This window comes from Pezoporus wallicus, unplaced genomic scaffold (assembly GCF_028554395.1).
Source record: "Pezoporus wallicus isolate ANWC-B61680 ecotype Strahan unplaced genomic scaffold, APGP_CSIRO_Pwel_v1 contig_8837, whole genome shotgun sequence".
In the NCBI taxonomy this organism is placed as follows: Eukaryota; Metazoa; Chordata; class Aves; order Psittaciformes; family Psittacidae; genus Pezoporus; species Pezoporus wallicus.
Window position 1 is genome coordinate 562,332 of NW_026636730.1, and position 27,309 is coordinate 589,640.

A 27,309-nucleotide genomic window follows, 5' to 3' on the forward strand; every position below is an offset into this window, starting at 1 on the left:
CTACTCTTAGATACTGAGAATTTTCATTGCTCCTTCTTAAGCCTTCAAGAGTGCTGTAAAGACAGCAGCAACTCCCACAGCTTAATAGGAGAAGCTCTGCCTTTAGGAATGTCATTGCATTTCCCCAAAGCAGCTACTGATTCCTGAAGGGAATTGGCAAGGATGATTAAAGACCCAAACAACTCTTGAATTTACAGTCAAATTTCCACTGACTCATTTCAGACATCAATAAACGCTACTGATACTTAAGCCGACCACAACAAGGATGCTTATCTATTTGCACTTTATATTTAATGGTTTGATTAAAACCATTAAAGTATTATAAGTTACATAGATAAGTTTAAGCATTGACAGGTTGATACAGGAAGATGATTACAGTACTAGTGATGGAATTAATTAAAAGAAGAAAAGCATTAAGAAAGGTATCAACAGCAATGGAATGAATTATAAAATGATTAAGAAAGGTATCAGTGTGAAGAGTATAGTTCTCAGAAAGGCACACTTCAACTCATATAATAGATAACTGAGTACATGTACAGTACTACATGTGATAAGACTTTAACAATGGTACTATGAATTCCCTGGGGGCTTTTCCAGTTGTCAGAAGCCAGACAAAGAACATTCTGGCTGTAAAAGTGGAGGGGTGACAAGAAAAATAGGACATCTGCATTTCTGGGGCAGAGGTCCAAGAAAATTAAATAAGAGAATCTTCAAACAAGTACGTAAAGACAAAGCTGCCCTCTGAAGATGCTGCTAGAGTTGAATTAATCAATAAGTAAGTCAAACAACACAAGTGGCTTGGACTGGAACAGCAAACCATTATTAAAAATAGGAACATCATCCAAAACCTTGACTGTTGCCCTATTCAGCAGGATGTGATGACCTAACGATATATAATGCTGGTGAGAAAAGTAGATGCAACTCTGTGTCAAACCCAATGACACAAGAAACACAGTCACTTCTTATTTTCCCTGTTTATCTCAAGGCATTGGTCACTAACCAGTCTAACCAGCTTCTTTTGCACTGCCCTTGAAGATCTATACCCATGTAGCTGAGTTTAAAGAAGTGTTTTCTGTTATTGATACAGGAGGCTCTAGAAAATAAGGAAAGAAGTTCTAAATCCCTACAGAGGGCTTGGAGAATGACCAAACAATCACGGTTTAGCCAGGACCAAGCGCTGTGCAGCTCATAACAGTCTCTCAGCAAAACTGTGGTGTCTCTATCCCTGCACATTCAGAACTCAGCTGCATAAGGTCCTTAAAGACATCACCCAACTCAGAAGCTTGAGTGGTGAGTCAGGATGAGATGATCTCAAAGAGTACTTTCCAGTGGAAGTAAATCCATGAGTCAACTTTTGCTTCAGAATGGGAAAGGAAAAAGGTAACTACTCACTTCATATTTCATTGTAAAGAAGCCATCGCCCCCAATTCCCTCCAGCGCAAACGCCTGCACTATTGGCCACTTCTCAACAATGAACATGTCAAAGATCTGCAGATGACCTGCAAAAGAAATGTTTCTGTGTTTAACATCATCTCACAAACACAAGCAGTTGAACTTGCTGTGTGATATTAGAGTTGTTCTGAGAGTCTAATAAAGGATCTCAATTATCCTGCCTTTGTACAACTTAAAGTCTCTAATGAAAAACTGGGTTTTGTAACGTAGCTTTTAGAAACTTCTTTCTCTACACCCTAGGTTATACCCCTTTTTACCAGCTATCAGTCTAGTACAGGGTATTTTGTCTCTGCAAATTTTCTTCCAACACTATCAGCAAAACTGTGCCCGTTAAAATTCAAGATAAAAACAGGGATCTTTGCTTACCCCAATTTCTTCAGATGTTCAGCCTTAACATACTGTCATCAGTACTGAATCCCAGAGTAGTCTGAGCTGGAAGGGACCTTAAAGCCCATCCAGGTCCCAACCCCTGCCACAGGCAGGGACACTCTCCACTAGAGCAGCTTGCTCCAAGCCCCTGTGTCCAACCTGGCCTTGAACACTGCCAGGGATGGGGCAGCCACAGCTTCTCTGGGCACCCTGTGCCAGTGCCTCAGCACCCTCACAGGGAAGAGCTTCTGCCTAAGAGCTCATCTCAGTCTCCCCTCTGGCAGCTTAAAGCCATCATCCCCATGTTAATCACAATTTTAAGTTGGGGAAAAGGAAAACCCTTCCCCCTGGTACTCATCAGTGCAGCCATAAACCATCTGAAGTGAGGTGTGATCATCCCACACACCTTCTTGAGATACTTCACAGCAAAGAATTGCCATCCTTCCCCCATGCCCTGACCTGTTAAGTGATTTTTCAGGCAGTCAGAGCTTATCACCCGTTCTTCAAGAGATGCAATGAAGAATTAGGAATTAAACAGAAACAAACCAAAAAACTGAATTAGCTTGTTTTGAACTGACATGATTCAAAAATAGAAAGTCATTTCCTTTATGATTTGCCTCTCACCTACTGTACTAAGGTTCCTCACCACAATAAATCACACAAAGCCCCACATGCTCATGCTTCACTGTGAAGTGCAAGTACCGCATTGCTTTGGCATTATTCACCGTTGGGGGTACTGCAAACCTCCCTGAACAATGCAAGATTACACTGTTGGGGCTGTGAGGCTGGCTGGAGATCACAACAGGAAGTTGGGCAGTCCTGTTTTTTTCAGTGCTAAAAAAGGAACCTTGCATAACGAAATGTTTATTCTCTCCTTACATAAAGAAGTATTTATCTGGAGCTCCCATCTGAACAGAGAACTTGTGTAGCAGCAGAACACACTTCTCTGAATGCAAATTGAGTCACGCTGTGAGCATTCACCCTTCAGATGAAGCTTCCATTTTTCAGAAAGGAATCCAACTCTTAAGTAAAAGGAGGCTCAAAGGCAACTGCTGACACACTAATAGTTATTTCTTCCCAAAGGCAAGGAAATCTTCATTCTCTAAGCTGTTGATTTGCATGCTGCAGAGCACTTACAACACTATAAGCAGAAACCAAGCTACCCTACCTTGGCAGCTGTATGGAATGCCAATGCGACTGCAATCCCGAACCATGTCTACAAAGCTGGAAATCTTGAATTCCTCTGCAGCCTCCTCATCTTCATACTGAAGGAAGTAATTGAAAAGAAATCTGATTAGGCATGCCTAATTAATTGTTGGTTTTGCAGAAAAGAGGATATTTATTCTACTGTTTTAATTCCATAGCAAGTGTCACGTAATCCACTGAAATATCACCTAGAGCTTTCAGAAGCTTAAGAACCTCTTTAGTCTCTACTTTGGAAACTCCATCACAGCAGTGATTTATTCAAGCCAATGGAAACAGTTCTTTAAAAATCAAACTTCAGAGAAAGGTTTTCAATAAGGTTATATGAAGGCATTACGATATACTTTATTTTCAGCTTTCGGTGAAGTCTTTCAATATCATCTACTAGATTATGGACAACTTCTAAACAATAAAAGATATATTTCAGGATACCAACTGATGTGGCACAAAAAACTTGCCACACTTCATGGGGAGAGATATTCCTCAGGTCACAGAACAAGCAAAGAGAAGCAGTTGCTGTCTGAGGGAGAGATGGATACAGGAAAAGGAGGAGGAAAGAAGAAGCACCACTACACTGCTGTTTCACACCAGTAGCAGACTGAAATTGTCTGAAGACTTCAGTAGACTGAAGAGCAGGAGCGAAGAACAAATATACTTATGGCTCAGAAAAGTGTAAAACCTAGACTGAAGAGCAAAATCACACAAAAAACATCTTTAGAACACAACAAAAAACTAAAACTGCTGTTTTTTATCTGGAAAGGGACAGTTTAGCAGCAAGTCTGAAACCAACAGGCTGAGGCCCAATGGGTACTTCAAGAGTCATTTGCTTTCTGGAACAAGAACAGAAGGTAGTGGTGTTTTGTCTATTTACTTTCTTCCTTTTTCTATATACAGTGCTCTGAACTTAATATCAAGGCAAATTACCCGTTGATAAACTTCTTGTATATAGCTCTTGTGAGCTTCAGGGTACACCCAACAAGTTAATTTAAGAACAAGTTCTTTTAAGACAAGCCTGAATTGAAGATGCAGCCCCAGTTCCTCCAAGATGCAGTCTTTCTTCAATCCCAGGAAGTCAGATCAAAGTTCCAGTTCCAAGCCAAGCCCCAAACAACTGCCAGTTTCTCAAGGCTTAAAATGCTGTTAGAATAAGACCTTGGGTTTTAGCAGGGTGCTAAAGGCTTGCTCACTATCTGAGATTGCATAAATACAGCCCGGTCCATAAACAACACAGCCATGACACCCAGAAAGCTTATATAGTATTCATCAGATTTCAGCACTTTATCTTATTTGGCTATTTTGAAATATGCTAATAATAGGGGTTTTCTTCCAACAAGAAAGAAGAAAGAAAGGAGATGTTGAAGGTTTTGCCAGATTCAAGAGGTGCATAGAGCCAGGTATAGCATTTGCTTGCTTTATTTTTATAATCCCTGAGCTTTTTGAGTTTCATTTTTATAAAAGCAGGCAAAAGCTATTTTTATCACTGAAAAAAAACAACCTTAAAGGCCACTACAGACAATGCTCCTGTAAACAGGATGCACTTAAAGCCTGACACAGCAATAACTATTTGTTTCTCTTTCAGAAGTAATCTAGGAACCTGGCAATACTTATACATTAGGAATGTGGCTGGGAATACATTGCTCAGCTCATTCAGAGGAAGCAGCAATGAAGTAAATGTATTTTCAGCTTCAGAAATCAAACTTTTCCATTCCTTTTCACAAACAGCAAGGTGTGTGGTTTACCTTTCTAGTTACACGGTTATTTCAAGCCAATCCTGTGTGATTAAGGTTATACTCAGCACAATAAATCATATAGAAACCCATAAGCAGATGCAGCTTAAAATTCAATAGCCGAGATTGCAGTTGTCCTAGCAATAGCGTGTTAAGAACCACTCCATTCTTGATTCCAAAATGCATGTGTTTTACCACCATCCAGTTATGCTTTAAGATCTGCCTTTTCAGTAGGGATTTTGGCATCAGAAAAAAATTGGCTTCAGATTTTGCTGTGGCATGCTTTAACCTGTAGCTCTGCAGTTTATATCTTAAAGATCTTATCCCCCTCTATACAGCACTCATAGGAGTCTATCTACAATACTGCATCCACTTTTGGGATCCATGTACAAGCAAGACATTGGTTCTTCTTGTGGAGCAAGTTCACTGGAGGGCCACCACGAGGGCTGAAGCACTCATCCTACAAGGAGAGACCCAGGCTTGTTCAGCCTGAAGGAGGCAAGGACTGGACCTAATAACTGCCTTCAAACACCCACAAAAATGTTACTGACCTGGTAAAGCCATGCTCTTCACGGTGGACTCTAGTTGTAGGACACATGACAAAGGGCACGATTTAAAATAGGAGAGGTTCAGATTAGATAAAAGAAAACTCTTTCTTACTGTTAGGAAGGATGCCCCGTCCCTGGCAATGTTCAAGGCCAGACTGGACAGAGCTTTGGGCGACACAGTCTAGGGTGACATGTCCCTGCCCATGGCCAGGGGCTAGAACTAGATGATCTTAATAAGGTCCTTTCCAACCCTAACTATTCTATGATTCTATGAACTATTGGCAAAGACCACATTAAAACACTACTTCGGTAGCAAACAAGGCCATCACTGGGAATCTCACTGTCAACTGTAATAGTTGATTCAGTCTGCATTTCTCACAACCCATAGGTTTTTCCTCATTAAAAGATCATTGACTCATGTCAAAACAATAGTAATTAGTGGGCAAGGGGAGCAATTTGTCTTCATGTTCCAACAAACACAAAGTATTAAAACCATATTCTTCTAGCACACATTAGCAAAATGATTAATATCCATTAATACACAGATCACTCCCCTGCTGAGTATGAAAGAGAAAAGAAAAAAAAAAGCATTCAGGAAGGAATGTTACAAAGAAGTTGCACTGTGAATATCAATTCATTAACAAATCTCATCTGTATTCATGTTGCACTTACCTCATTTTCAGTTAGACAGTGAAAATGCAAGTTCCTCCAGTATGCCACATATGGCAGAAGATGATTATAATTCACAGGGTTACAGTACAGATGGACACTGTCAGGCTTTATCAATATGATTATATCTGTAACAAGCAGAGGCAATATTATTCCAGCATCAAGCCTCCATCAACAGAATTAGATGGGCATTAAAAAACCCCTCACAGAAACTGCAGAGAAAACATTTTTCCTATGCTGTACCTCAATGAATGAAAACGGTTTAACTATTTGAATGCACATTCCCCAATTCTCTACAAAAAGAACAAGAAACAGCTGGCAACCACATAGAGTTCTAAGCACAAGGGAATTTCTTACTGTTCTGAACAATCATGGGTTTATTCTGAAGTCTTGCACAGAACTTGCATCAGCCTCTCCTTTGAGAAGCCAAGAGTGTCAGTGAGGAGTCCTGAACACAGCACTTACGCAACTGGAAACTAGAGCTGCTCTTGCCTGATATTACATTAGGTTACTCCAACTAAAACTGTGGAGTAGATATTCAAAGTTTCATGCAAGGGCATAATGATCTATGATTGTGGTGACTGCCACCTTCCAAATGTTACAGAAACAAGTTGGTATGGTAAAGTAAGAAAGAGCTCAAGTATTCTAGAACTCCAGAGATGCGATCAAATAGTCATTGCTAACATGTGTCTGTACATACCATGGCTGAAGTAGGGTTCCTCATCATGGGCTGGATTTGTTTAGATTTAGAACATTTGGGGGAACACGTTTAAAAACAAGAGCTCTTCAGCAGTGTTTTACAGATGTATATAAACAATTAAAGACTTACTATCTTTTTTTGTAGTTTTGCCCCTTTTTCTGCTCACCCTCCTTCCACAAAGACTGAAGAACAGGTCTGAGTACATTACTCACCATCCAGAACTTCTTCAGGAAACTCAGTTCTTTCGAAGTCATTGTTATACTGGTTATACAAGCCAAAAAGCAGATAGTTTGCCAGTTCCCTGCAGCCTTCATTGTATCGGCTATCTATTCCTGCAAAACCAAAACCATGTGAAGTGTTACGTGTCCCAGCTACACCTGAGAAGGTTTAATTTCTTCACAAAAAAACCTTTAAAACAGGAGTATTAACTCCCTCACACAGTCGATGGGAACTTAAGCCCTTTGAACCCACTGGGAAAACAGGGTAGAGGAAATAAAGGAATTGTCACAAGGTCATTGCCACACATTGACATTCCACTCTTGACCTAAATCCATGGGCATTGCTTTAAAAACATTAGGTCTAGTTTTGTGCTGTGCTCTGCATCAACTAAAGTTCAATTTTATCTTGTCATTCAAACTTCAACATCTGTCCGGGTGCAGGATGCATTGTAATTAATATGTTCTTGATTGAAGCTTCCTAACAAACTAATCCTGTGACCTAAATCTCCTGCTTTGGAATACATGATTAAACATTATCTTATCGGTATTAGAGTGCAATCCCTGAGTCACCAGAAAGCCAGTGAGGCCTTCTAACAAATGATGAAAAGGTACTCTGACAAAACATATGGTAGAGGAGCAGCTTCCAAGGAAAGCCTTTTCTAGGCCTTGGGAATATCAAATTGAAACACTTGGAGATCTGGAGTGAAGAGATAGAAATAAATGCTAGAAGAAAGGAAGCACACCACAAAAAAAGAAGGACATGGAATTGTTGGAACAAGTCCAGAGGAGGCCACAAGGATGATCACGGGCTGGAGCACCTCCTGTATGAAGACAGGCTGAGGAAGTTGGAGCTGTTCAGCCTGGAGAAGAGAAGGCTGTGTGGAGACCTCAGAGCACCTTCTGAAGGGGGCCTATAAGGATGCTGGGGAGGGACTCTTCATTAGGGGCTGTAGTGACAGGACAGGGGACACAGGGGAAGTTCAGGTTAGATATAACGAAGAAGCTCTTCCCTATGAGGGTGCTGAGGCGCTGGCACAGGGTGCCCAGAGAAGTGGTAAATGCTCTGTCCCTGGCAGCGTTCAAGGCCAGGTTGGACAAAGCCTTAGGGGATGCTGTCTAGAGTGAGGCATTCCTGCCTGTGGCAGGGGGGTGGAACTGGATGACCTTAAGGTCCTTCCCAACCCAAACTGTTCTATGATTCAGGAAGTATTTTTCATCTCTCTGGAAGACAGTCACAGTTCCTAAATCTACTGGAATAAATCAAGCTTTTTCCACAAGTAAAGCTATGCATAAAGCAGCATCCTTGGCATCCACCTCAGACAGAGGTCACCAGTCTCGACTGCTTCAAAGTATCTTATAAACAGTTGTCAAGTTTTCCTACCAGGTTGCATTAGGATATATTTGGATGGTGGCCAACAAGTTAAGGTCTGTTTCCACTGTCCAAAGCAAGATCAGTACGTCGATAATGTAATAACACAGACTGAATGTCTGGGTTTCAGGACTTGGATTGGAAACCAAACTACTCAAGAGTCACCTGAACTTAGCAGGAGTTGGAACAAATCCTAGATATTCATAATGATATTCCTTTATTTATGTTATCTTTCAGCTTTAAAGTACTAACCAGAGGCCATGTCTGCAACCAGCTACTGAATCCCACATCTTAATGAACTCCATTGTTTGTTTAGTAACTGGCCTTTGGAGAGCTCATGCATACTCCAAGATATCAATACATGGTGTGAGGCTACAGAAGAGACAAAATCAACCACCCTAACTTCTAGCACAGATCTCCCATTCATATATATACATACATATATATATATACACACACATCCCTGGAGCATGCTCTTTACAAAAGTCACAATTCTGTGTATTCAGGGGCATCCCTTGACAAAGGGAGAACCAAGAGACTCAGCAGCCTGTTTACAACACAGGTCCGAATCGATAAGACTCAGCTAAAGAGAGCCCAGCCACTCATTTTCAACCCCTGTTGCAATGCTATGCCATTGCTGTACCAACAGTATTCTGCATAACCAGACTGCCCTGGATCTGGGAACTCAGAAATACAGCTTAAAAGAGAGAGAAGAAGCAAACACACAGTCCCTACTTTATGTTTCCAGACCCATGAAAACTGAGGCTGAAATATAATCTAGATTTCACTGGGACTCAGTGCACTAATGCTGGTCCTAAAGCCCCTGTCTCTAGGTGGGATTTTAGTTACAATCAAAACTGGAGACTCAGTTCTTCCAGGAAGCAACTGTCCCATTGTTCCAGGGAACTCCATTTAAACACAATCAGTCTCTTTGAAATCAGCTCTACCCTTAGAAAGCAGCACATACAATGTCCTGAAGATAATCTGGTTTACTGATTACATGCCTGAGGCAACTTTTGAAGGCAATCAGATGAGCACATAATCTGGCACAAAGGAGGAATGACGACAGTCCCTTTCAGGGACAGCAAGGTGATAGGTCAATCCTACAATCCAAGGTTGGAAGGGACCTCAAGCACCATCTGGTCCAACCTTTCTAGGCAAAGCATCACCTACACTCGATGGCCCAGTACCCTGTTCAGCCCAGTCTTAGCAGTGTCCAACGTTGGGGAGTCACCACTTCCCTGGGGAGATTATTCCAATGGCTGACTGTTCTCCTTGGGAAACATTTTCCTCCTGTGTCCAGCTGGAATGTCCCCAGGAATAACTTGTGCCCATCACCCCTTATCCTTCCCATGGGATTCCTTGTAAAAGTCTTCTTTGTAGCCACCCTTTAAATACCGGAACATGGTGCCAAGATCTCCCCAGAGCCTTCATTTCTCTTTACCTTACCAGAAAGGCATTAACTCTGAAGAACACTTGGTTTGTGTAGGTTTTGTTGGTTGGGTTTTTAAGTATTCAGTACAGCAGCTTTCATACTGAGGCTTTACTACTATTCGACAGAAACAGATGGAGTTAAACGAACAGATACAGTCTGCGGAAAATAAACAGGAAATGAAACAATGACAAAGATACCTCCAGAAGCATATCAGGAGTCCTCCATGGAACAATGGGGAAGGAATTAATGAGGAAACCCCCACGCCTGCCTCCAGCTGAGCCAGGAGTTTACTAACTCCCAGCCTGGTCCCAACTCATCACAAGGGTTTAGTGAGACAATGACTCAGTCCAACAGCCCACTGGTGCCTCAAGAGCCATTCCCGCTCCTTTTCCTGCAGTTAGGGCTCACCCAACCCCATTCAGTTTGCTAAACTGGCAGGAAATTAGTTTGGCCAAATACGGGGGGGGGGAAGAAATCTTGTCTGCTCAGTAAAATGAAGCAGATGCAAGATATCAACCACCAGTACTGATGTAAAATGCATGTGGGAAGTAAAGAGAGGAAAGGAGTGGTCTAAGGGTAGGCTGAGACTCGCCTTTGGCACAGCAGAAAATATTCAGCTCGGCCATCCCTTATGGCTGAGATATCACAGCTGCTAAGCTGACATAAACACAGCCTGCAGGTAAAAAGTCCTGGGTTTTGTCCCAACCATGCACTCCTGACACATCCTTGTGTATGGAAACAAAGAACAGTTGTTCCATAACACACTGAACAGGCACGTGAGCTCCAGGGAGAGCAGGGAGGCAGTAGGATGGCGAGGCTGGAGAATGGACACATCACCTTTAGAGATTTGCCCCAAACCCAATATGCAGCTGTGAAACTGCCATCAGAAGTGACAGGACAAGGAGGAATGGCTTTAACCTGCCAGAGGAGAGATTGAGATGAGCTCTTAGGCAGAAGCTCTTCCCTGGGAGGGTGCTGAGGCGCTGGCACAGGGTGCCCAGAGAAGCTGTGGCTGCCCCATCTCTGGCAGTGTTCAAGGCCAGGTTGGACACAGGGGCTTGGAGCAAGCTGCTCTAGTGGAAGGTGTTCCTGCTCGTGGCAGGGGTTGGAACCAGATGAACTTTAAGGTTCCTTCCAACACAAACCACTTTGTCATCCTATGATTCTAAGTGGCGCAACAGTCATTAACATAGTCTCTATTTGGAAAGGGAATGGGATGAGCAATCAGTGTAAGGTACTAAATGCTGGTGAGGTTTCTCCCACATCCTCAGAGAAAGAGCTCTGTGTGGGATGGATTATAATGGAGGGGAAAATACCAAAAAAGGTATCTAAAGAAGAGTCATACTTGAATTGGCACACGAAGATAAAGATTTACTGGTAGAGCCCCTAATGTGTTCCTATCCTCTTCAGGGAGGATAAAAGGTAAGTATCAATACTTAGTCCACTGTCATCTCTCTTTGCAATCTCACAGTGCTGTTTTCAGTTTCAATGTAAATATTAATCTCCTTGAAGCAAGGCCATAGAAGCTCATATTGTTTTGATCTCACAGCCCAGCGTGTTAAATTAAAGTTGGGGTGAGGGAAATGCATTAACTCTTGGTCATTAAAGACAGACAAGTGAAACAGAACATGCACCGACTGTATAAAAACACAATTATGCCTATGTTTCCCATACAAGTCAACAGGACTAAAAACATAAGACTACATATTTTTTGTCACTAGCATTTGAAGACAGATTTAATGCATTTGTAACAGTAACATGCCTGCTTAATCAGAAGTTATGCTAAAAATCCTGCTGCCTACATTGGACAGGTCAGATTAGACAACAACAGTTCCTTTGTGGGTGATAAAAGAGATTAGTGCAAAGCACAAGACTAATAACAAAACACACTTCCTATAATTCCATAGCAGAAATGCTTCTTTATTAACAGCTATGGTCTTATGCATGGACTTAAATATTCCACATCACATTGAGGATTACATAAAGCAATTCCTTTCACCTCTAATACTTTCCCAGAGCTGCACAATGTTTTGAGTGACTATTCTTTGTTTGGGACTTAGTGCAGCTTCAGAGTTAACAACAGTCAAGAAATACCATGGTATCAATGGTGAGGTGGCACAACTTGATGTATGTTATGCAATTCAACTAGCATCAAAGGCAAAACCCAAGTATGCTATTTCCGTATCAGCACCAGTGTGGCAGCAGGACCAGCTCAGTGACTTTCTGCCTGTACTGGGCACTGGTGAGGCTGCACCTCGAATCCTGTGTTCAGCTCTGGGCCCCTCGCTACAGGAGAGACATTGAGGTGCTGGAGCAGGGCCAGAGAAGGGCACTGGAGCTGGTGCAGGGCCTGGAGCACAAGTGTGATGGGGAAGGGCTGAGGGACCTGGGGGGTTCAGTGTGGAGAAGAGAAGGCTTAGGGGGGACCTGATGGCTCCCTACAAGTGCCTGACAGGAGGATGGAGCCAGGAGGGGCTGGGCTCTGCTCCCAAGGAACAAGGGATGGGACAAGAGGAAACAGCCTCAAGCTGCCCCAGGGCAGGTTTAGATGGAGCTGAGGAACAATTCCTGCCCCAGAGGGTGCTCAGGCATTGGAACAGGCTGCCCAGGGCAGGGCTGCAGTCACCGTCCCTGCAAGTGTTCACACAGCGTGGAGATGTGGCCTCAGTGCCATGGGGCAGTGGTGCCCTTGGCAGTGCTGGGGCACAGTTGGACTGGATGATCTTAAAGGTCTTTTCCAGCCTAGTTAATTCTATGACTCTACATGATCCAGCATGATTAAGTTTCCTTGGAAGGTTGACACAGTGACCTTACAGGCCTTCTAGATTTAAAGTTACTAATGAGCTGAAGACTTCTTAAACTCTTACCCTAGAGAATAGGGACAGTCATGTCACACAGTTAGCATTGACCAAAAGAGAACTAAGTTATACACATTTACAACTTGTTTGTGGTTCAGTAAATGAACTTCTTCAAGTTTTCTTGCTACATTGTTAAAAAAGAGAACAAAAATCCCAAATAACATCCCCAAAAAAACAGGCTGTTGCATAGTTTCTTAACGTTATTACACACTTTTAGGCTACACTAGATTTCTCCACCTTTAACTGTACCACGTTATTTAAACAATCACTCTTCAGCCCTTTTCTCTAAGGAATTTCAATCATCATTCCTTAATTTAGTGTGAGGTGTCCCAGCCCATGGCAGGGGGGTTGGAAGTAGATGATCTTAAGGTCCTTTCCAACCCTAACTATTCTATGATTCTAATTTAGCCTTTAATATCTTGATAGTGATTATATAATAAGAAACAAGAGTCAATGTGACCTATAGAAATGACATTGAAGCAGTACAAAAAACCTGTTACTTTCCTAGGGGATCTTTGCACATGCAGCTAGATTTCACATCCCTCTTTCCCCCAACCCCAGAAGAAACAAAGGACTGAAACCACATAAATGCTCTGTACATGCCACCATTTGACTCATAACTGCATCCCAGATTTGCCATGAAACTCTACCTGCATTTTGAATTATTGAGGCAAGATGTCCCTCCCCTAAATTCAGGTTTTACTAATTCTGCCAGTTTTCTGATTATTCTCCCCCTCTCTGTATCTCTTTCGCAGCCACCACTTCACTCTGTACACCACGGTCCCCACCCTTGGTGCCCCTCTGTCTCTTCTCCACTCCCTTAACCTCAGCATCTTCTAATCCTTTCCACTTCCCCGCCTCCATGGGGAAACCAGCTCCAACACAAGTGCCCTCAGTCTTGAGCTTTTATGCCAAGCACCAGCCAGAAAGCAAACACTGCCTAGACTGCTGAATGTTTACTCCAAATAGATATGGATTAAATTCTCTCCATCTCTCCTTCAATTTAGAGATTAATGAAGATTCTCTCTTCTCTCCAGGCACTGAATTTTCAGAAGGCTTCATAATGTTGATGTTCTTACTATTGTAGCAAATCTGCCTGAAATTAGTAAATAGGCTTAAGAATAATGTAGGGAGCAAAGAGTGTGCCAATCCAATAACTGCCCATTCACTGAGAAACAGAGCTGGGCCTTGGGGAAGGAAGGAGATGATCATCTTCCTAAAACTCATGGTATCTTTATCAGTACAGTGAGAATAAAAGGAGAGAAAAGAAAAGTAAAACTAACCTAAAATGCAGAGGATTCCGTCAGGTTGAGATTTGCTGCTCTGTGTCAGGATGCTCTGAATGTTTCGAAGGCGGCTGCAGCTGGAAAAGAGAATTTAAACTTAAGGTCAGTGCTTGGGAGTGCTCAAGTTTGGTAGGTTAAAGAGCTGACATTGCTTTTTTTCTTTATTATATAAAGTGGACACACTTCAACTTGGGTCTCTTCAGTGTGAAATACATTTACACATCATAGCAAACCATTCTCACATTACTCCTTTTTGTCCACTAAAAGAGGAAATACAAAGCCTTGAAAGATTAGAACCTGTAACTATCCCTTCAAGCCAAGTACCCTGTTCATATCTAACCTTTAGCAAAAGTTTCCTCTCACCAAGCCAGCAACGCTTCTTTCTCTGTGAGAGAAGCAAAGCAACACTCGGTAGGTGATGCCCAAGCAGAAAGTTGACAAGAAACTGAGTAGCTCCTACACCCCAAAAGGAGTTTCCAAAAGATCAGTTCAGCACCATCAGATCACTTCCACCCTGTGTAAGTACATAATATAGTCACGTCCCAGACAAGACAAAAGTGTGATATTTGTCTAGGGAAGAATGGGGGAAGGCACAGAGGACTCTACCTGCACTCACAAACCTGCAGGGCCTCACCCAAATCCTCATTTCCTAAAGCCTGTGTCATGCAACCTGCAGTGTCCCAGTGATGCTTTTGTTTGCCAGTACAATGACATGAACAGGTCACCCTGTCATTGTCACAAGCACATACATAAATGCAGAACCAAGGGAACTTTCAGACAGAAAAGAGAAAGCAATTTTAGCAAACGCCCTGAGACACAGCTCCTGACCAGAGGATTTTCTCTTCTATTTAAGCCTCAGGTGCTACAGCTCTTCATCGCGGCTGCCATTACTCTCTAGAACATTATTTAGTCCATAATGGAAAAATACAGAGTCAATAATCTCATTTAACACAACAAAAGCTGAACTCCAGGAGAGCTGAACACCTTTAAAGAAAGATTATTTCTCTGCAAGAGAAGTTAATAAAGTGAACTTGCAGGTTTCTGGTCAGAAATAAAACCACAGCTCAAAACAACTCAAATAACACAAGGAAATCATACAATTTTCATCATAACTTTAAATCATAACATTCACTGTGAGGGTGCTGAGGCGCTGGCACAGGGTGCCCAGAGAAGCTGTGGCTGCCCCATCCCTGGCAGTGTTCAAGGCCAGGTTGGACACAGGGGCTTGGAGCAAGCTGCTCTAGTGGAAGGGGTCCCTGCCCATGGCAGGGGTTGGAACTGGAGGAGCTTTAAGGTCCCTTCCAACCCAAACCAGGCTGGGATTCCATGAGATATACCCAGATAATTTTCCTATGATGCATGTTACCTCTCTCATGTATTATTTCTGTATTAAATCCATGATATTTTTCTAAAATGAACAGTCAGGGAAAATTAAAAGCCCGAAGTACAATCTTCACTAACAATCTACAATAAAAAGAAATGAACCAACACCAAATCTTGCCAAGATCGTCATAATAAAATGAATTGCTGATTATATAAAGTTACATTCAGTTGGCCAATACGCGTCTTTAAGCCAGGCAAAACATTCAGCTACAACAGCCAGACAGCAACATAATCTGTGCTTCGAGACAACATTTTGTGAGCTTGTGTTAATACAGAGAGAAGGCAAGAAATTTCCCTGCTGATATCACTGTCTCTTCTTGTAAGGGTCTTGTTTATACAACTAAGAGCTGTTCAGCTCTAAGAAACAAATGTCTCTTGCAGAAACACTTAAACAGAGCTAAATTTATAATCAGCTCGAACAAACAATGAGTATTCCTATTTTCATAGCTAAGCCATGGAAAAAGCAAATCGATCTTTTCAGTAAGGCTACAATGATCATGCTCTACTTCCTCTGAAAGACAGACTGGACCCCAAAGGTTCCCAATACAGCTCATCTAAGCACAGTTTGAACACTCACTGTAATACACAGACATTTGAAGATGCTTACATGGGAAATCAGTGCAAACCACCCCAGGTTTTTAGACTGCCTATTTGAGGGCAGAATTTCTCAATTCTTTTTGCCTGAAATTTCTCAATTCATATTCTATGCTGCACTGTATCACAGTCCATTGCATGTGTGAATAGATATTCTGATCCAGTCTTAGGTACAGAAACAAAGACACAGACAATGGCTGACAAGAAACCTAGAGAGGGGCTTTGGACAAAGGCCTGTAGGGACAGGCCAAGGGGAATGGCTTGAACCTGCCAGAGGGGAGACTGAGATGAGCTCTTAGGCAGAAGCTCTTCCCTGGGAGGGTGCTGAGGCGCTGGCACAGGGTGCCCAGAGAAGCTGTGGCTGCCCCATCCCTGGCAGTGCTCAAGGCCAAGTTAGACGCAGGCGCTTGGAGCAAGCTGCTCTAGTGGAAGGGGTCCCTGCCCATGGCAGGGGGCTGGAGCTGCATGAGCTTTAAGCTCCCTTTCCAACCCAAACCACTTTGTGATTCTATGATTAAGAAACTGATTCAGGTATTTTCAGATGTTGCTACCCATGTAAGTGATGCTATGAAGCCTCTGAAAGAAGCATTCAACTTTATGCTTCTCATTTTAGCATCTTTAAATATTAGTTCTTCAAAACCTAACCAAAAACTGTCACAGCTATCCAACTTAACGTTTTATATCTTACTCCAGAAGATTCTCATTCCATCATTAAACAAGACCCCAGACTAGCTAGGTGAGAGATGATCCACTACGGCAAGCAAGATCAAGAGCAGAAAAACTTGCTAGACTCTTCACTGTGGGTACAAACAAATTTGACTTACTTAATTTTTCCATATGCAAACAGATCTACAGTTACTTAAGGACCAGATGTTGGCAAGTAAAACTGCTAAGGCCTCTGTAAAACACATGAAATGGAAGCAGCTTTATGTATAAAGCTAGGACGAGAACAAAAATGCTTCTCAACCTCCCTGCAGAGTTCTATTGAAGAGAAGCCCACACTTCTAGAACTATGTGAAGGCTGGAATAAGATGCCTGTGCCAAAGCATGTCCAAAGACATCCCCAGTGACACAGCAAGCAGAGTTTTATTAAAAGATTTACCATACCAGAGCATGCCTCTTCCTGCTTCTGCTCAGAGTGAAAAGAAACTGTCATCAGAAAAAACTATCATGAAGGCTTCCAAGCTGCAGGCACGAGAGGCAGATTTTCATTCAACTCCTCTCAAGATACAACAATCCCTTTACTACTTGTGTTCAGCTTCACTCTCAAGGCACATTGAAGTTATTCGCCAGCCAAAGACAGGTTCTGCTGGATTGTAAGGTGGTTTTAAAACCTCTTGTGCATTATAAACACTGCATGAATATACACTTTGATTTTGCTATTATCCCCCCCCCCCCCCCTTAGCACTATTAAAAGAAAGGAACAGTTAGAACTCGATTTGAGAAAGAACAAGTACAGAAACTCCCTGTAAAAAATTCATGGGGAAAGATGCTCCCATTTGTTAAAAAACATCATTATATGATACAACGTAAATTATTCCTAAGATCTGTAACTTCTAACGCACACTAACAGCTTCAGCAAAAGGGAAATCTGATGAAATCTGTTTCTCATTTAACAGGAAAAGTAGTGTTACGAGCTTGTGCAACAAGACCAGACCAAAGCAAAGCAAAATCCACAATGTTTTTGTCCTCTAGAGCTCTGTGAAAGTATTTTCCAATGTGTGGCAGTAAACTGTAATAGTGGGGAGAGGGGAAGAGAAATTAGGGGAGGAAAGGACTTCCATGGTTGTCGTGGGTTGGGTATTTCTTTCCCTCCTTAAGTTTTGATTTAAGATTAGGAATCTTCCTCTCCTAGAACCACTTCCAGCATCTTTCTCAGATACAACAACTTCGGTGCACCCCTTAAGAAAAAAAATATATAAAGTTCGGAGATTAAGCTGCTAAGAAATTTCTGACACATGAATCATAGAATCAACTGGGTTGGAAAAGACCTTGAAGAAGATCAAGTCCAACCTGTACACCAGCACTGCCAAGGGCACCACTGCCCCATGGCACTGAGGCCTCGTCTATATGATGTGTGAGCACTTACAGGGACAGTGACTGCAGCCCTGCCCTGGGCAGCTGGTTCCAATGCCTGAGCACCCTCTGGGGCAGGAATTGGTCCTCAGCTCCATCTAAACCTGCCCTGGGGCAGCTTGAGGCCGGTTCCTCTTGTCCCATCCCTTGTTCCTTGGGAGCAGAGCCCAGCCCCTCCTGGCTCCATCCTCCTGTCAGGCACTTGTAGGGAGCCATCAGGTCCCCCCTGAGCCTTTTGCAGACTGAACCCCCCAGGTCCGTCAGCCGTTTCCCATCACACTTGTGCTCCAGCCCCAAGTGAGATGAATATTGGTGCTACACTTCCTTAAGGAGACAGTCCAGACATAACAGGAAAAAGCACGCAGCAGATTATATATTCATTATTTCATTACGTTTATGACCATAAAGATGATTATTTCAATCTTAATATTAAAGAGCCTTCAGAAAATGTCTCCTTGCCTCATTTAAAGTGGTTTCTGGGAAAGAAATCTTTAGAAAAGCTTTTTGACAGATTAAAATATTTTCAACATCATTTCCAGTGTGTATAAATCATTATATTCAAAGGCTGACATTAAGAACAGAAGAGTTCTGTGGCTGGAAAAAGGCAGCATTCAGAAATGGTGAGGAGAATAATTAGAATTCTCACTACATGCCTTTAAACAATACAGGCTAAGCTGTGGATAAAGTCAGAGGGGGGAAAAATGGCATTTTCTTGCATTTCGCATTAAACAGTCATCTGACAAAAACAAAGCGACTGTGGTGGGAACAAATATCCATGATTCTTCCCGCCTCTAAACCAAGCACCCCAACAAGAGAAGAGCACTGACTTTTTACTTCTTTTCAGTTGATCCCAATGCCTCAATTTCAAAGAGAAACTGTAAAGGAAAACCTCCACAAAACAGCATAAGCCCACTTTCCTGGAAGACGTGGCTCCACATCCACCACATACGTAGCCGCAAGCACGTTTTACAGTAGCTTACTGCGGAAAAATCTGCATTAGTTGTGTTTGAAAACACAACTGAAGCCCTTCTTAGGAAGCCCCAAACTCCTGGACTTCAGCGAGACCTGGACAAAACATGAGCTGCAGGCTACTTATCCAACAAGACAACCACAGAGAGTGAGGTTGCTTTACAAGTGGATAGTAAGTTGAAGTAGGCAAAGTGAGAATATGCCCAGCATCCACTTTGGAACCTAAGATGCGATTTCTACATCGTCTTAAGCCAGTGCAAGAACCCAGAGTGCTGAAGACGATGGTTCAGCTGCCCCTGGAGCCCTGCATCCAGCTCTGGGGAAACAGCACAAGAGGGACGTGGAGCTGCTGGAGCAAGGCCAGAGGAGCCCATGGAGATGCGAGAGCTGGAGCAGCTCTGCTCTGGAACCAGGCTGAGAGAGCTGGGCTGGGGCAGCCTGGACAAGAGAAGGCTCCTCAAGGGGAGACCTGAGAGCAGCTCCAGTGCCTAAAGGGGCTGCAGGAAAGCTGGAGAGGGGCTTGGGACAAGGGCCTGGAGGGACAGGCCAAGGGGAATGGCTTGAACCTGCCAGAGGGGAGACTGAGATGAGCTCTGAGGCAGAAGCTCTTCCCTGGGAGGCTGCTGAGGCGCTGGCACAGGGTACCCAGAGAAGCTGTGGCTGCCCCATCCCTGGCAGTGTTCAAGGCCAGGTTGGACACAGGGGCTTGGAGCAAGCTGCTCTAGTGGAAGGGGTCCCTGCCCGTGGCAGGGGTTGGAGCTGGAGGAGCTTTAAGCTCCCTTCCAACACAAACTATTCTATGATTCGCACTGCCTTTGTATTTGCACTACCAATCTTGAAGCCATGTGTCAAGCCAGACCAACTTAAGGATCCAAACTAACCCTAGGCTAAGAATTTAAAGACAACTCCATAGAATCCTAGAACCAAACACTCTGAAACACGAGCAAGCTGACCCTACTGTTGCTGAAGGCAGCACAGAAGGCAAAGCCACCCTTTGGGGGTAGCATCTGGCAATAACACGTACTTGGGTAAACAAAGAAACCAGATATTGAGGTACTTGATACTCTGCTCATCCTGGACTAGAGCCAAATAAAAGGGGACAGATAACTGACAATCATTAACTTCTAAGAATTAGTGCTCATCTGTTCACACGTCTTCATACTCATTATGCAAAGTACCTGGCTTTACGGACAGGCTGGTCTGTCACAGCTTAGGAACAGACAGGGTGCTGCAAGCCATGTGTGTGGGCAAATAACACGACATTAACAACTGTGCCTTTGTCAATCAAGAAGGAATGAGTTTTTACATTATACCCCACAGTATTTTCATATTATTTATGCTTCCACAATGCCATTATATAGTGTCCCTACACAGTGTCGCTAGCATTTAGCCTGTGTGCAAGCTTCCTTTCCTTGTCATTGTAATCCAGCAGCAACGATAACAGCATTGATCCTGGAGTGATTCCCGATGGATTCCCACCGGCTGGCTCACCAGACGGCTGGGATGGCTGCAGCTAGGGTTGACAAAGCTGACAAAGGATGTGACTGCGCTGTGGTGAATATGGTTTTGCTCCATACTGGCAGATGTTACGCTCCTCCCCCACAAAGACTCCAGTTCTAAAACCCCACATGCGCTGAAGCCTTGAGAAACAGCAGTGAACAAGAGGAAAAACCCGGGACTGCCCTGGCCAGCTTGTGCAAACCCTTTCGTTGACAAGATTGAACACTGGTTTAACATAAAGGACTTGGTTTAAGGAAGAAAAAGCTGGAAAATAAATAAAATGGGAAGATAAAAGTTTATTTTTTTCCTCCAAATCTCACTTCTTGTTAACTTGCTGCTACCACCATCTGTTTCCACTCTAGCCCCAAAACGGCCAGTTTATTTTTCATGAGCCTTTTGTTGACCTCACTGTTTCTAACAGAGACATTATTACTGTCTGCTTATATTAGAGGCCAGGATTTCCCACACTCTGATATAATCACCATCTTAATGCATTTGTGAAAGAGAAACAAGAAGTCAGACTGAATCCAAGACACTTGGAATTTCATTTTAAAGCAGTTCCTTTGAAAACTGCTATCTAGCTTGAACAGTAACATACACAGTTTGGGGTTTCGTTGATTGCTTTTTCCCCCTTAGCTCACTAAAATAACGTTTTACTGCTCACAAAAGACAACAGTATTCACTCACTTCAAAATACATGACAGTTTTCCAGCTGTTTCCAAGATTTCTCTAAACTGAACATAGGGACTGTGAATAGGAAATACAGCAACTTTAAAAACACTTGCCATGTTTAGGAACAGTAAGCAGCAAATATTAAAAGGGGACGTAAAAGAAGACATTTCAATGCTGCATGCATTTTACAGGACCAAATCTTTTGCTTCTTGACTTGAAATGGACAATAATATTCAACTCTAATTCAGAGACCTCAAAGCACATAGGAACAAGCACGAACCTCTGCTTACTAAACACTTGGGACTGCCTGATTCTATTTGCAAATTACAAGTTTATTCAGGATCTTTGTCACTTCAGCACATCTTAACAGTAGCACTATTTATTAAGGATGAACATCACTACCCATACCGGTATTTTATATAACCACACTGCATAGTGCAGCCCTTCCACAGACTTGTTTGCTATAAGCAACTCACAGAATCCCAGACTGGTTTGTGTTGCAAGGGACCTTAAAGCTCCTCCAGCTGCAACCCCTGCCACGGGCAGGGGACACCTTCCACTGGAGCAGCTTGCTCCAAGCCCCTGTGTCCAACCTGGCCTTGAACACTGCCAGGGATGGGGCAGCCTCAGCACCCTCACAGGGAAGAGCTTCTGCCTAAGAGCTCATCTCAGTCTCCCCTCTGGCAGGTTCAAGCCATTCCCCTTGGCCTGTCCCTACAGGCCCTTGTAAAAATTCTCTCTCCAGATCAGACCTCAACACCAGCTAACAGGCTGCAAATGAATCACAGAATCAAAGAATGGCTCCTCTATGAAATGAAGTTCCTCCATGGATGCAACCAAATGATAGGTTATCCATCACCTGCGGGCACATACACACCAGTTAGACCTGCAGCTTTGATGCATTCTCCCACAGGTTGATTTACAAACACCAGGTCTGTGTTTTCACTCTCTTAAATTGCAGCACACCATCAAGAATGCCAACATTATCACCCGAGAAAATATCTGAAGCAGTAGCAAAGACCAGCAGCTGAAGTGTAATTATTCTGCTATCAGTCCATCTCTGATCAGAAAGACAAAGCAAGCATGTGGCTCTTCAGCAGAAATCAGAGGTTAAGCTGCAGTGCCTTAAGACTAAATATACTTTCAGAGCCCACTGCTGGACTACAACCAGTGCAGCCACAAAACCCTAAGCCAGATGATATGCCATCCGTTCAAACTAAAGGATCACAAAGGGGTAACTTCCTCTGAAGTGCCACAGGCAGCTGAGTTAACAAGCTCCCCTCCTTTAGCAGCTTTTCCTTCACAAGCACTCATTCTACCTTTCTATTCCTATCAACCATCCAGTCCCACATCCCTCTTTTGCCTTAGCCTGGCACTCAACAGGCTTCTTACGACCCTAACACAGTAGAAACGCATCCGTATTCAGGAAATAGGTTCTGTTTCTCTTTGTTATCCTCCTGTATTTCAGCAAGTTCAATTAGTTCTCTCTTTGAAAGGCTAAAATACAGCTTGTTCCTTAAAAAAAAAAACTTGGTGAAACTGTTCTCTTACAAAATCCTGAACCTCGGCATAATTACACAAGGAACACATGGATACAAACCGTTAATCTTTCAACACAGATGTGTCCCTTAATAAAACTGGTTGGGAAACCACAACAACTCCTTCAGCCTTGTGCCACCTCCCAAACACCCCCCCAACTGCTCCTCTGAAGCCACAGGAGAAAAGCCACACAATTAACCACGATGTGATTAAAACCAGAATGGATTTGAGCGTGATAATATTAGGCATGAAGGCAGAGACAACATAAAAATTAACCCAAGCGTTCATTTTGCACAGACACACAGTGAGAATTAATCTGTACTATGCTGCCAATGTGAGTGACTAATGAGGATTTGCCTGCTCTAAGTACAGGTAATGAAAAATCGGGTGGGTGCACTATGAAATAAAACAGATTCACCTTCATTTTAGATGGTGATATATAGCAAAAGCATTGAATAAATTAAGTTCAGAAATGCATGTATTCTTAAGGAAAACGCTGGCCACTAAACAAAGACACATGAAACATGACATCACCTTCTAAAAAGCCATCCCCTTTTGGGTCTCTTAGTTCCTTTTTATTTACTAAAACCATCCTTTCTTGTGTTGCTACAACACTGAGGATCGCTGTGGTAAACGCCAGCTCCTGACACACCATATGGCAGACCAAAACTCTGAGGTATGTGGAAGAACTCCAAGAATTATCTCTATTCTTTATATAGTCTTCAGAATTTTTCCATTCCTGTTTGGGACTTTGGAGGGGGTGGGGAAAAGAGGGATTGTTTTGTTATAAGTTATTTTTATTAAGTGCCCGCTATCTGCTGACTGCTTGGGAAAGTTATTGCCAATACTGGTCTCCCTGCCTCCATCTGGCCTGCAAAATAAAACCACCCCCAAAACTGCACATGAACAAATGTTGAGGAGGAAAAAGAATTAACGGCTGACATGCCTCTTGCAAACATGCCAAAGTACAGATGCTGCCTGGATCTCCCAGTGGAGCTCGAAAGCTTGCAGATGTTCACAGAGTCTGAATGTTCTCATGTCAACTCTGAAACAGGATCTCAGATTACAAAAATCACTGGTAAAGAAAGGGGTTTGAGTGGAAACCATTTTCCTTTTCAGCTCTTCTTGTTTTTACCATCTTGGTGTTTTATTACTCATCACGAATTTATAGATGCTTTCCAGCTATAAACACATCCTAAGCTCCTTCTAAACAAGATTCATTTACTCAGTGAAATTAAAATTCCCTGAAAAGGTCACTCTTCCTTCCCTCTTATGAGCAATTCAGTTTCTAGCTGCAGGCAGAGAAGGAGCACAACCACCACAGAACAGCCATGTTCACGCATTTCAAACAGACGCCCTCCATTTCTCTCTCAGGGCTGGGTTTCTCATTGCACAGGCAGATTGGCTGAGAAGTGTAAATGTTTTTGTTCCCTTCTTATATATATTAAAAAAAAAAACAACAATTTTTATGCTTTGTCTTTTAATTCAAAACCTACAGCAAACACAGACCCACTTTTATAGCCAGGAAGCTCAGCCAACTGCTTGGTTGCAATTGACACGCGATGGACATGCAATCTCCCAGTTACTCTGACTTCACACTGGTGACTACTTCCACGTATTGTGCTCTAACCATTGAAAGCAACAAGCACTTCAGCTCCTGGGTTGTTCTTTGGGAATAGAACCATGGAATCGTTTAAGCTGGAAAAACCCTTGGAGATACTGAGTCCAACCACAGCACTGCCAAGGCCATCACTGAACTATGTCCCTAAGCACCACATTTACACATCTTTTAAACGCCTGCAGGGATGGTGACTCCATCACTGCTCTGGGCAGCCTGTTCCAATGCCCGAGCACCCTTTGGGGGAAGGAATTGTTCCTAATACCCAATTCAAACCTCCCCTGGCACAACTTGAGGCTGCTTCTATTCAGACACTTCAAACTGTCACCTAACACACACAAGGGTGCACCTTGAATCTTTAGGAGGAAATAGAGCTCTAGCAACCCAACGCTACCTGAGCTGACACTTGAGATCTCACTGAGCCCAAGCTTATCATCTAACACGTCCCCGCACTCCACCTCTTGTCCAGCTCTATCCCCTCTATTTCTGTTGCCTTCTCCACAAGCCACCCAGCAATGCCCACACAAATACACAATCTCCTTTCCCTCCATAATCCCTCCACCCCTCCCAAATCTCTGCTATCCCTACCCTACTTCAGCATTCCTACCTTTCAAGAGCCCTTCTTCCCTCCTTCCAAGGTGGACCCACAGCCATTCCCTACCAAACCAGACCCAGGCTTAGCTCCCTACAGTAACACCACCCAAGCCCGTCTCTCCAGACCAGCCCCTCTTTAAGGTCCTCAAACCTCCCCTTCTGTCCCCCTGCTCCATCCCAGCCTCCCACACACCCTTCTCCAGTGGGATTCAGGACTCGACAAGCCCTGCAGCCACAAGGTCAAGCCAGGCCCCTGCTGCCATCCTCTCAAGGCCTTCTCTGCCAGGTGCCCCCCGCAAAACCAGCCTTCCATTGCCCCATCCCTGGCAGTGTCCAAGGCCAGGTTGGACACAGGGGCTTGGAGCAAGCTGCTCTAGTGGAAGGGGTCCCTGCCCGTGGCAGGGGTTGGAGCTGGAGGAGCTTTAAGCTCCCTTCCAACCCAAACCATTCCATGATTCTGTGCCTCCCCAGTGATGTCCCATCCCTTCTCCCCACAGCTCCAGCCCCCCATAACCACTCCAACCTCCTCAAAACCTCCAAATCTCCCTGCAATACCCCCAAAACAACACAACGCCCCTTGCAAGCCACAAAACCTCTTCTCAACACCCCCAACCCCTCTATTCGCGCCCACCCCAGCACCTCCACAGCCTTCCACCCGCCCGACCTTCCCACCCCGTTCTCCTCCCAGCCTCCACCTCCGCAGCCCTCACGTCCCTAACACCCCCCAACCCCCCGTGACACCCCCCTCAACACCTCCGCACCACCCCCGCTCCACGCCGCCCCTTCCCCCCCCCACTTCCCGTCCCTGTCACCCCCCCCCCCCCCCCCCCCCCCGCCGTTACCTCAGGAAGGCGCTGGCAGCGCGGGGTGGCCGCGGTGAGGGGCGCGGGGCGGGCGGGAGCAGCGCGGAGCGGGCGCTCAGCGCCATGGCGACAGGGATGCGGCAGGGGAGGGAGCCGGCAGCACTGCGGGAGCCGCGGACCGCACCACCGCGCAAAGCCGGGGGGGGGAACAAGGGACACGGAGGTACGGCCCGCACGCTGCTACCCGCGTTCTCCGCCTCACCGGCAGCGCAGCGGGCAGCGTGAGTTACCCCGAGTCTCACACGGAAGAAGAACGGAAAGGCGGCTACGGCAGGCTGCAGCTGCGGGGAGACAAGGGGCGGGCGCGGGTGGGTCCCCCCCTCTGTGAGGCGTGGACTCGCGCAACTCCTACCTCCTTGCACACACCCCCTCGCAGCGCTCGTTCATACCCCCCCCCGCTGCTCATGGGCGCGGCCAACCCCCACCACAGCCCCCCCTCCGCTGTGAGTGAGCTCGCCCGAGTCCTCCGAGCCCTGTGGGGTGATGTGACATGGACCCCCCCCCCAGGGACCCTATGGGGTGATGTGACATGGACCCCCCCCCCAAGGGACCCTATGGGGTGATGTGACATGGACCACATGGACCCCCCCCAGGGACCTTATGGGGTGATGTGACATGGACCACATGGACCCCCCCCAGGGACCCTATGGGGTGATGTGACATGGACCACATAGACCCCCCCCCCAGGGACCCTATGGGGTGATGTGACATGGACCACATGGACCCCTCCAGGGACCCTATGGGGTGATGTGACATGGACCACATGGACCCCTCCAGGGACCCTATAGGGTGATGTGACATGGACCACATGGACCCCTCCAGGGACCCTATGGGGTGATGTGACATGGACCACATGGACCCCCCCCCCAGGGACCCTATGGGGTGATGTGACATGGACCACATGGACCCCTCCAGGGACCCTATGGGGTGATGTGACATGGACCACATGGACCCCTCCAGGGACCCTATGGGGTGATGTGACATGGACCCCCCCCAGGGACCCTATGGGGTGATGTGACATGGACCACATGGACACCCCAAGGGAACCTATGGGGTGATTGACACAGATCCCATAGCCACCCCCAGGGACCCTATGGGATGATGTGACATGGACCCCCCCCCAGGGACCCTATGGGGTGATGTGACATGGACCACATGGACACCCCAAGGGAACCTATGGGGTGATTGAAACAGATCCCATAGCCACCCCCAGGGACCCTATGGGGTGATGTGACATGGACCACATGGACCTCCCCCCCCCCAAGGGACCCTATGGGGTGATGTGACATGGACCCCCTCCCCCAGGGACCCTATGGGGTGATGTGACATGGACACCCCCCCCCCCCCCAAGGGACCCTATGGGGTGATGTGACATGGACACCCCCCCCCCCAAGGGACCCTATGGGGTGATGTGACATGGACCCCCCCCCCACCAGGGACCCTATGGGGTGATGTGACATGGACCCCCCCCCCCAAGGGACCCTATGGGGTGATGTGACATGGACCTCCCCCCCAGGGACCCTATGGGGTGATGTGACATGGACCCCCCAGGGACCCCATGGGGTGATGTGACATGGACCCCCCCCCCCCCCAAGGGACCCTATGGGGTGATGTGACATGGACCCCCCCCAGGGACCCTATGGGGTGATGTGACATGGACCCCCCCC

General features: G+C 45.0%; 1 protein-coding gene across 1 annotated transcript in view; it reads right to left on the minus strand.

The window, feature by feature from the left end:
• DNAAF9 (dynein axonemal assembly factor 9) overlaps positions 1-25,718 on the minus strand; it is a 74,781-nt gene extending 49,063 nt beyond the window's left edge. The window contains exons 1-6 of the mRNA XM_057401283.1: positions 25,622-25,718; positions 13,832-13,911; positions 6,881-7,000; positions 5,972-6,096; positions 2,990-3,086; positions 1,393-1,499 (exon numbers count right to left, since the gene is read on the minus strand). Coding sequence (XP_057257266.1) covers positions 1,393-1,499; positions 2,990-3,086; positions 5,972-6,096; positions 6,881-7,000; positions 13,832-13,911; positions 25,622-25,707 — 615 coding nt within the window. The 5' untranslated portion in view covers positions 25,708-25,718. The remainder of the gene's footprint in view (positions 1-1,392; positions 1,500-2,989; positions 3,087-5,971; positions 6,097-6,880; positions 7,001-13,831; positions 13,912-25,621) is intronic.
• Between the last annotated feature and the right edge of the window lie 1,591 nt (positions 25,719-27,309).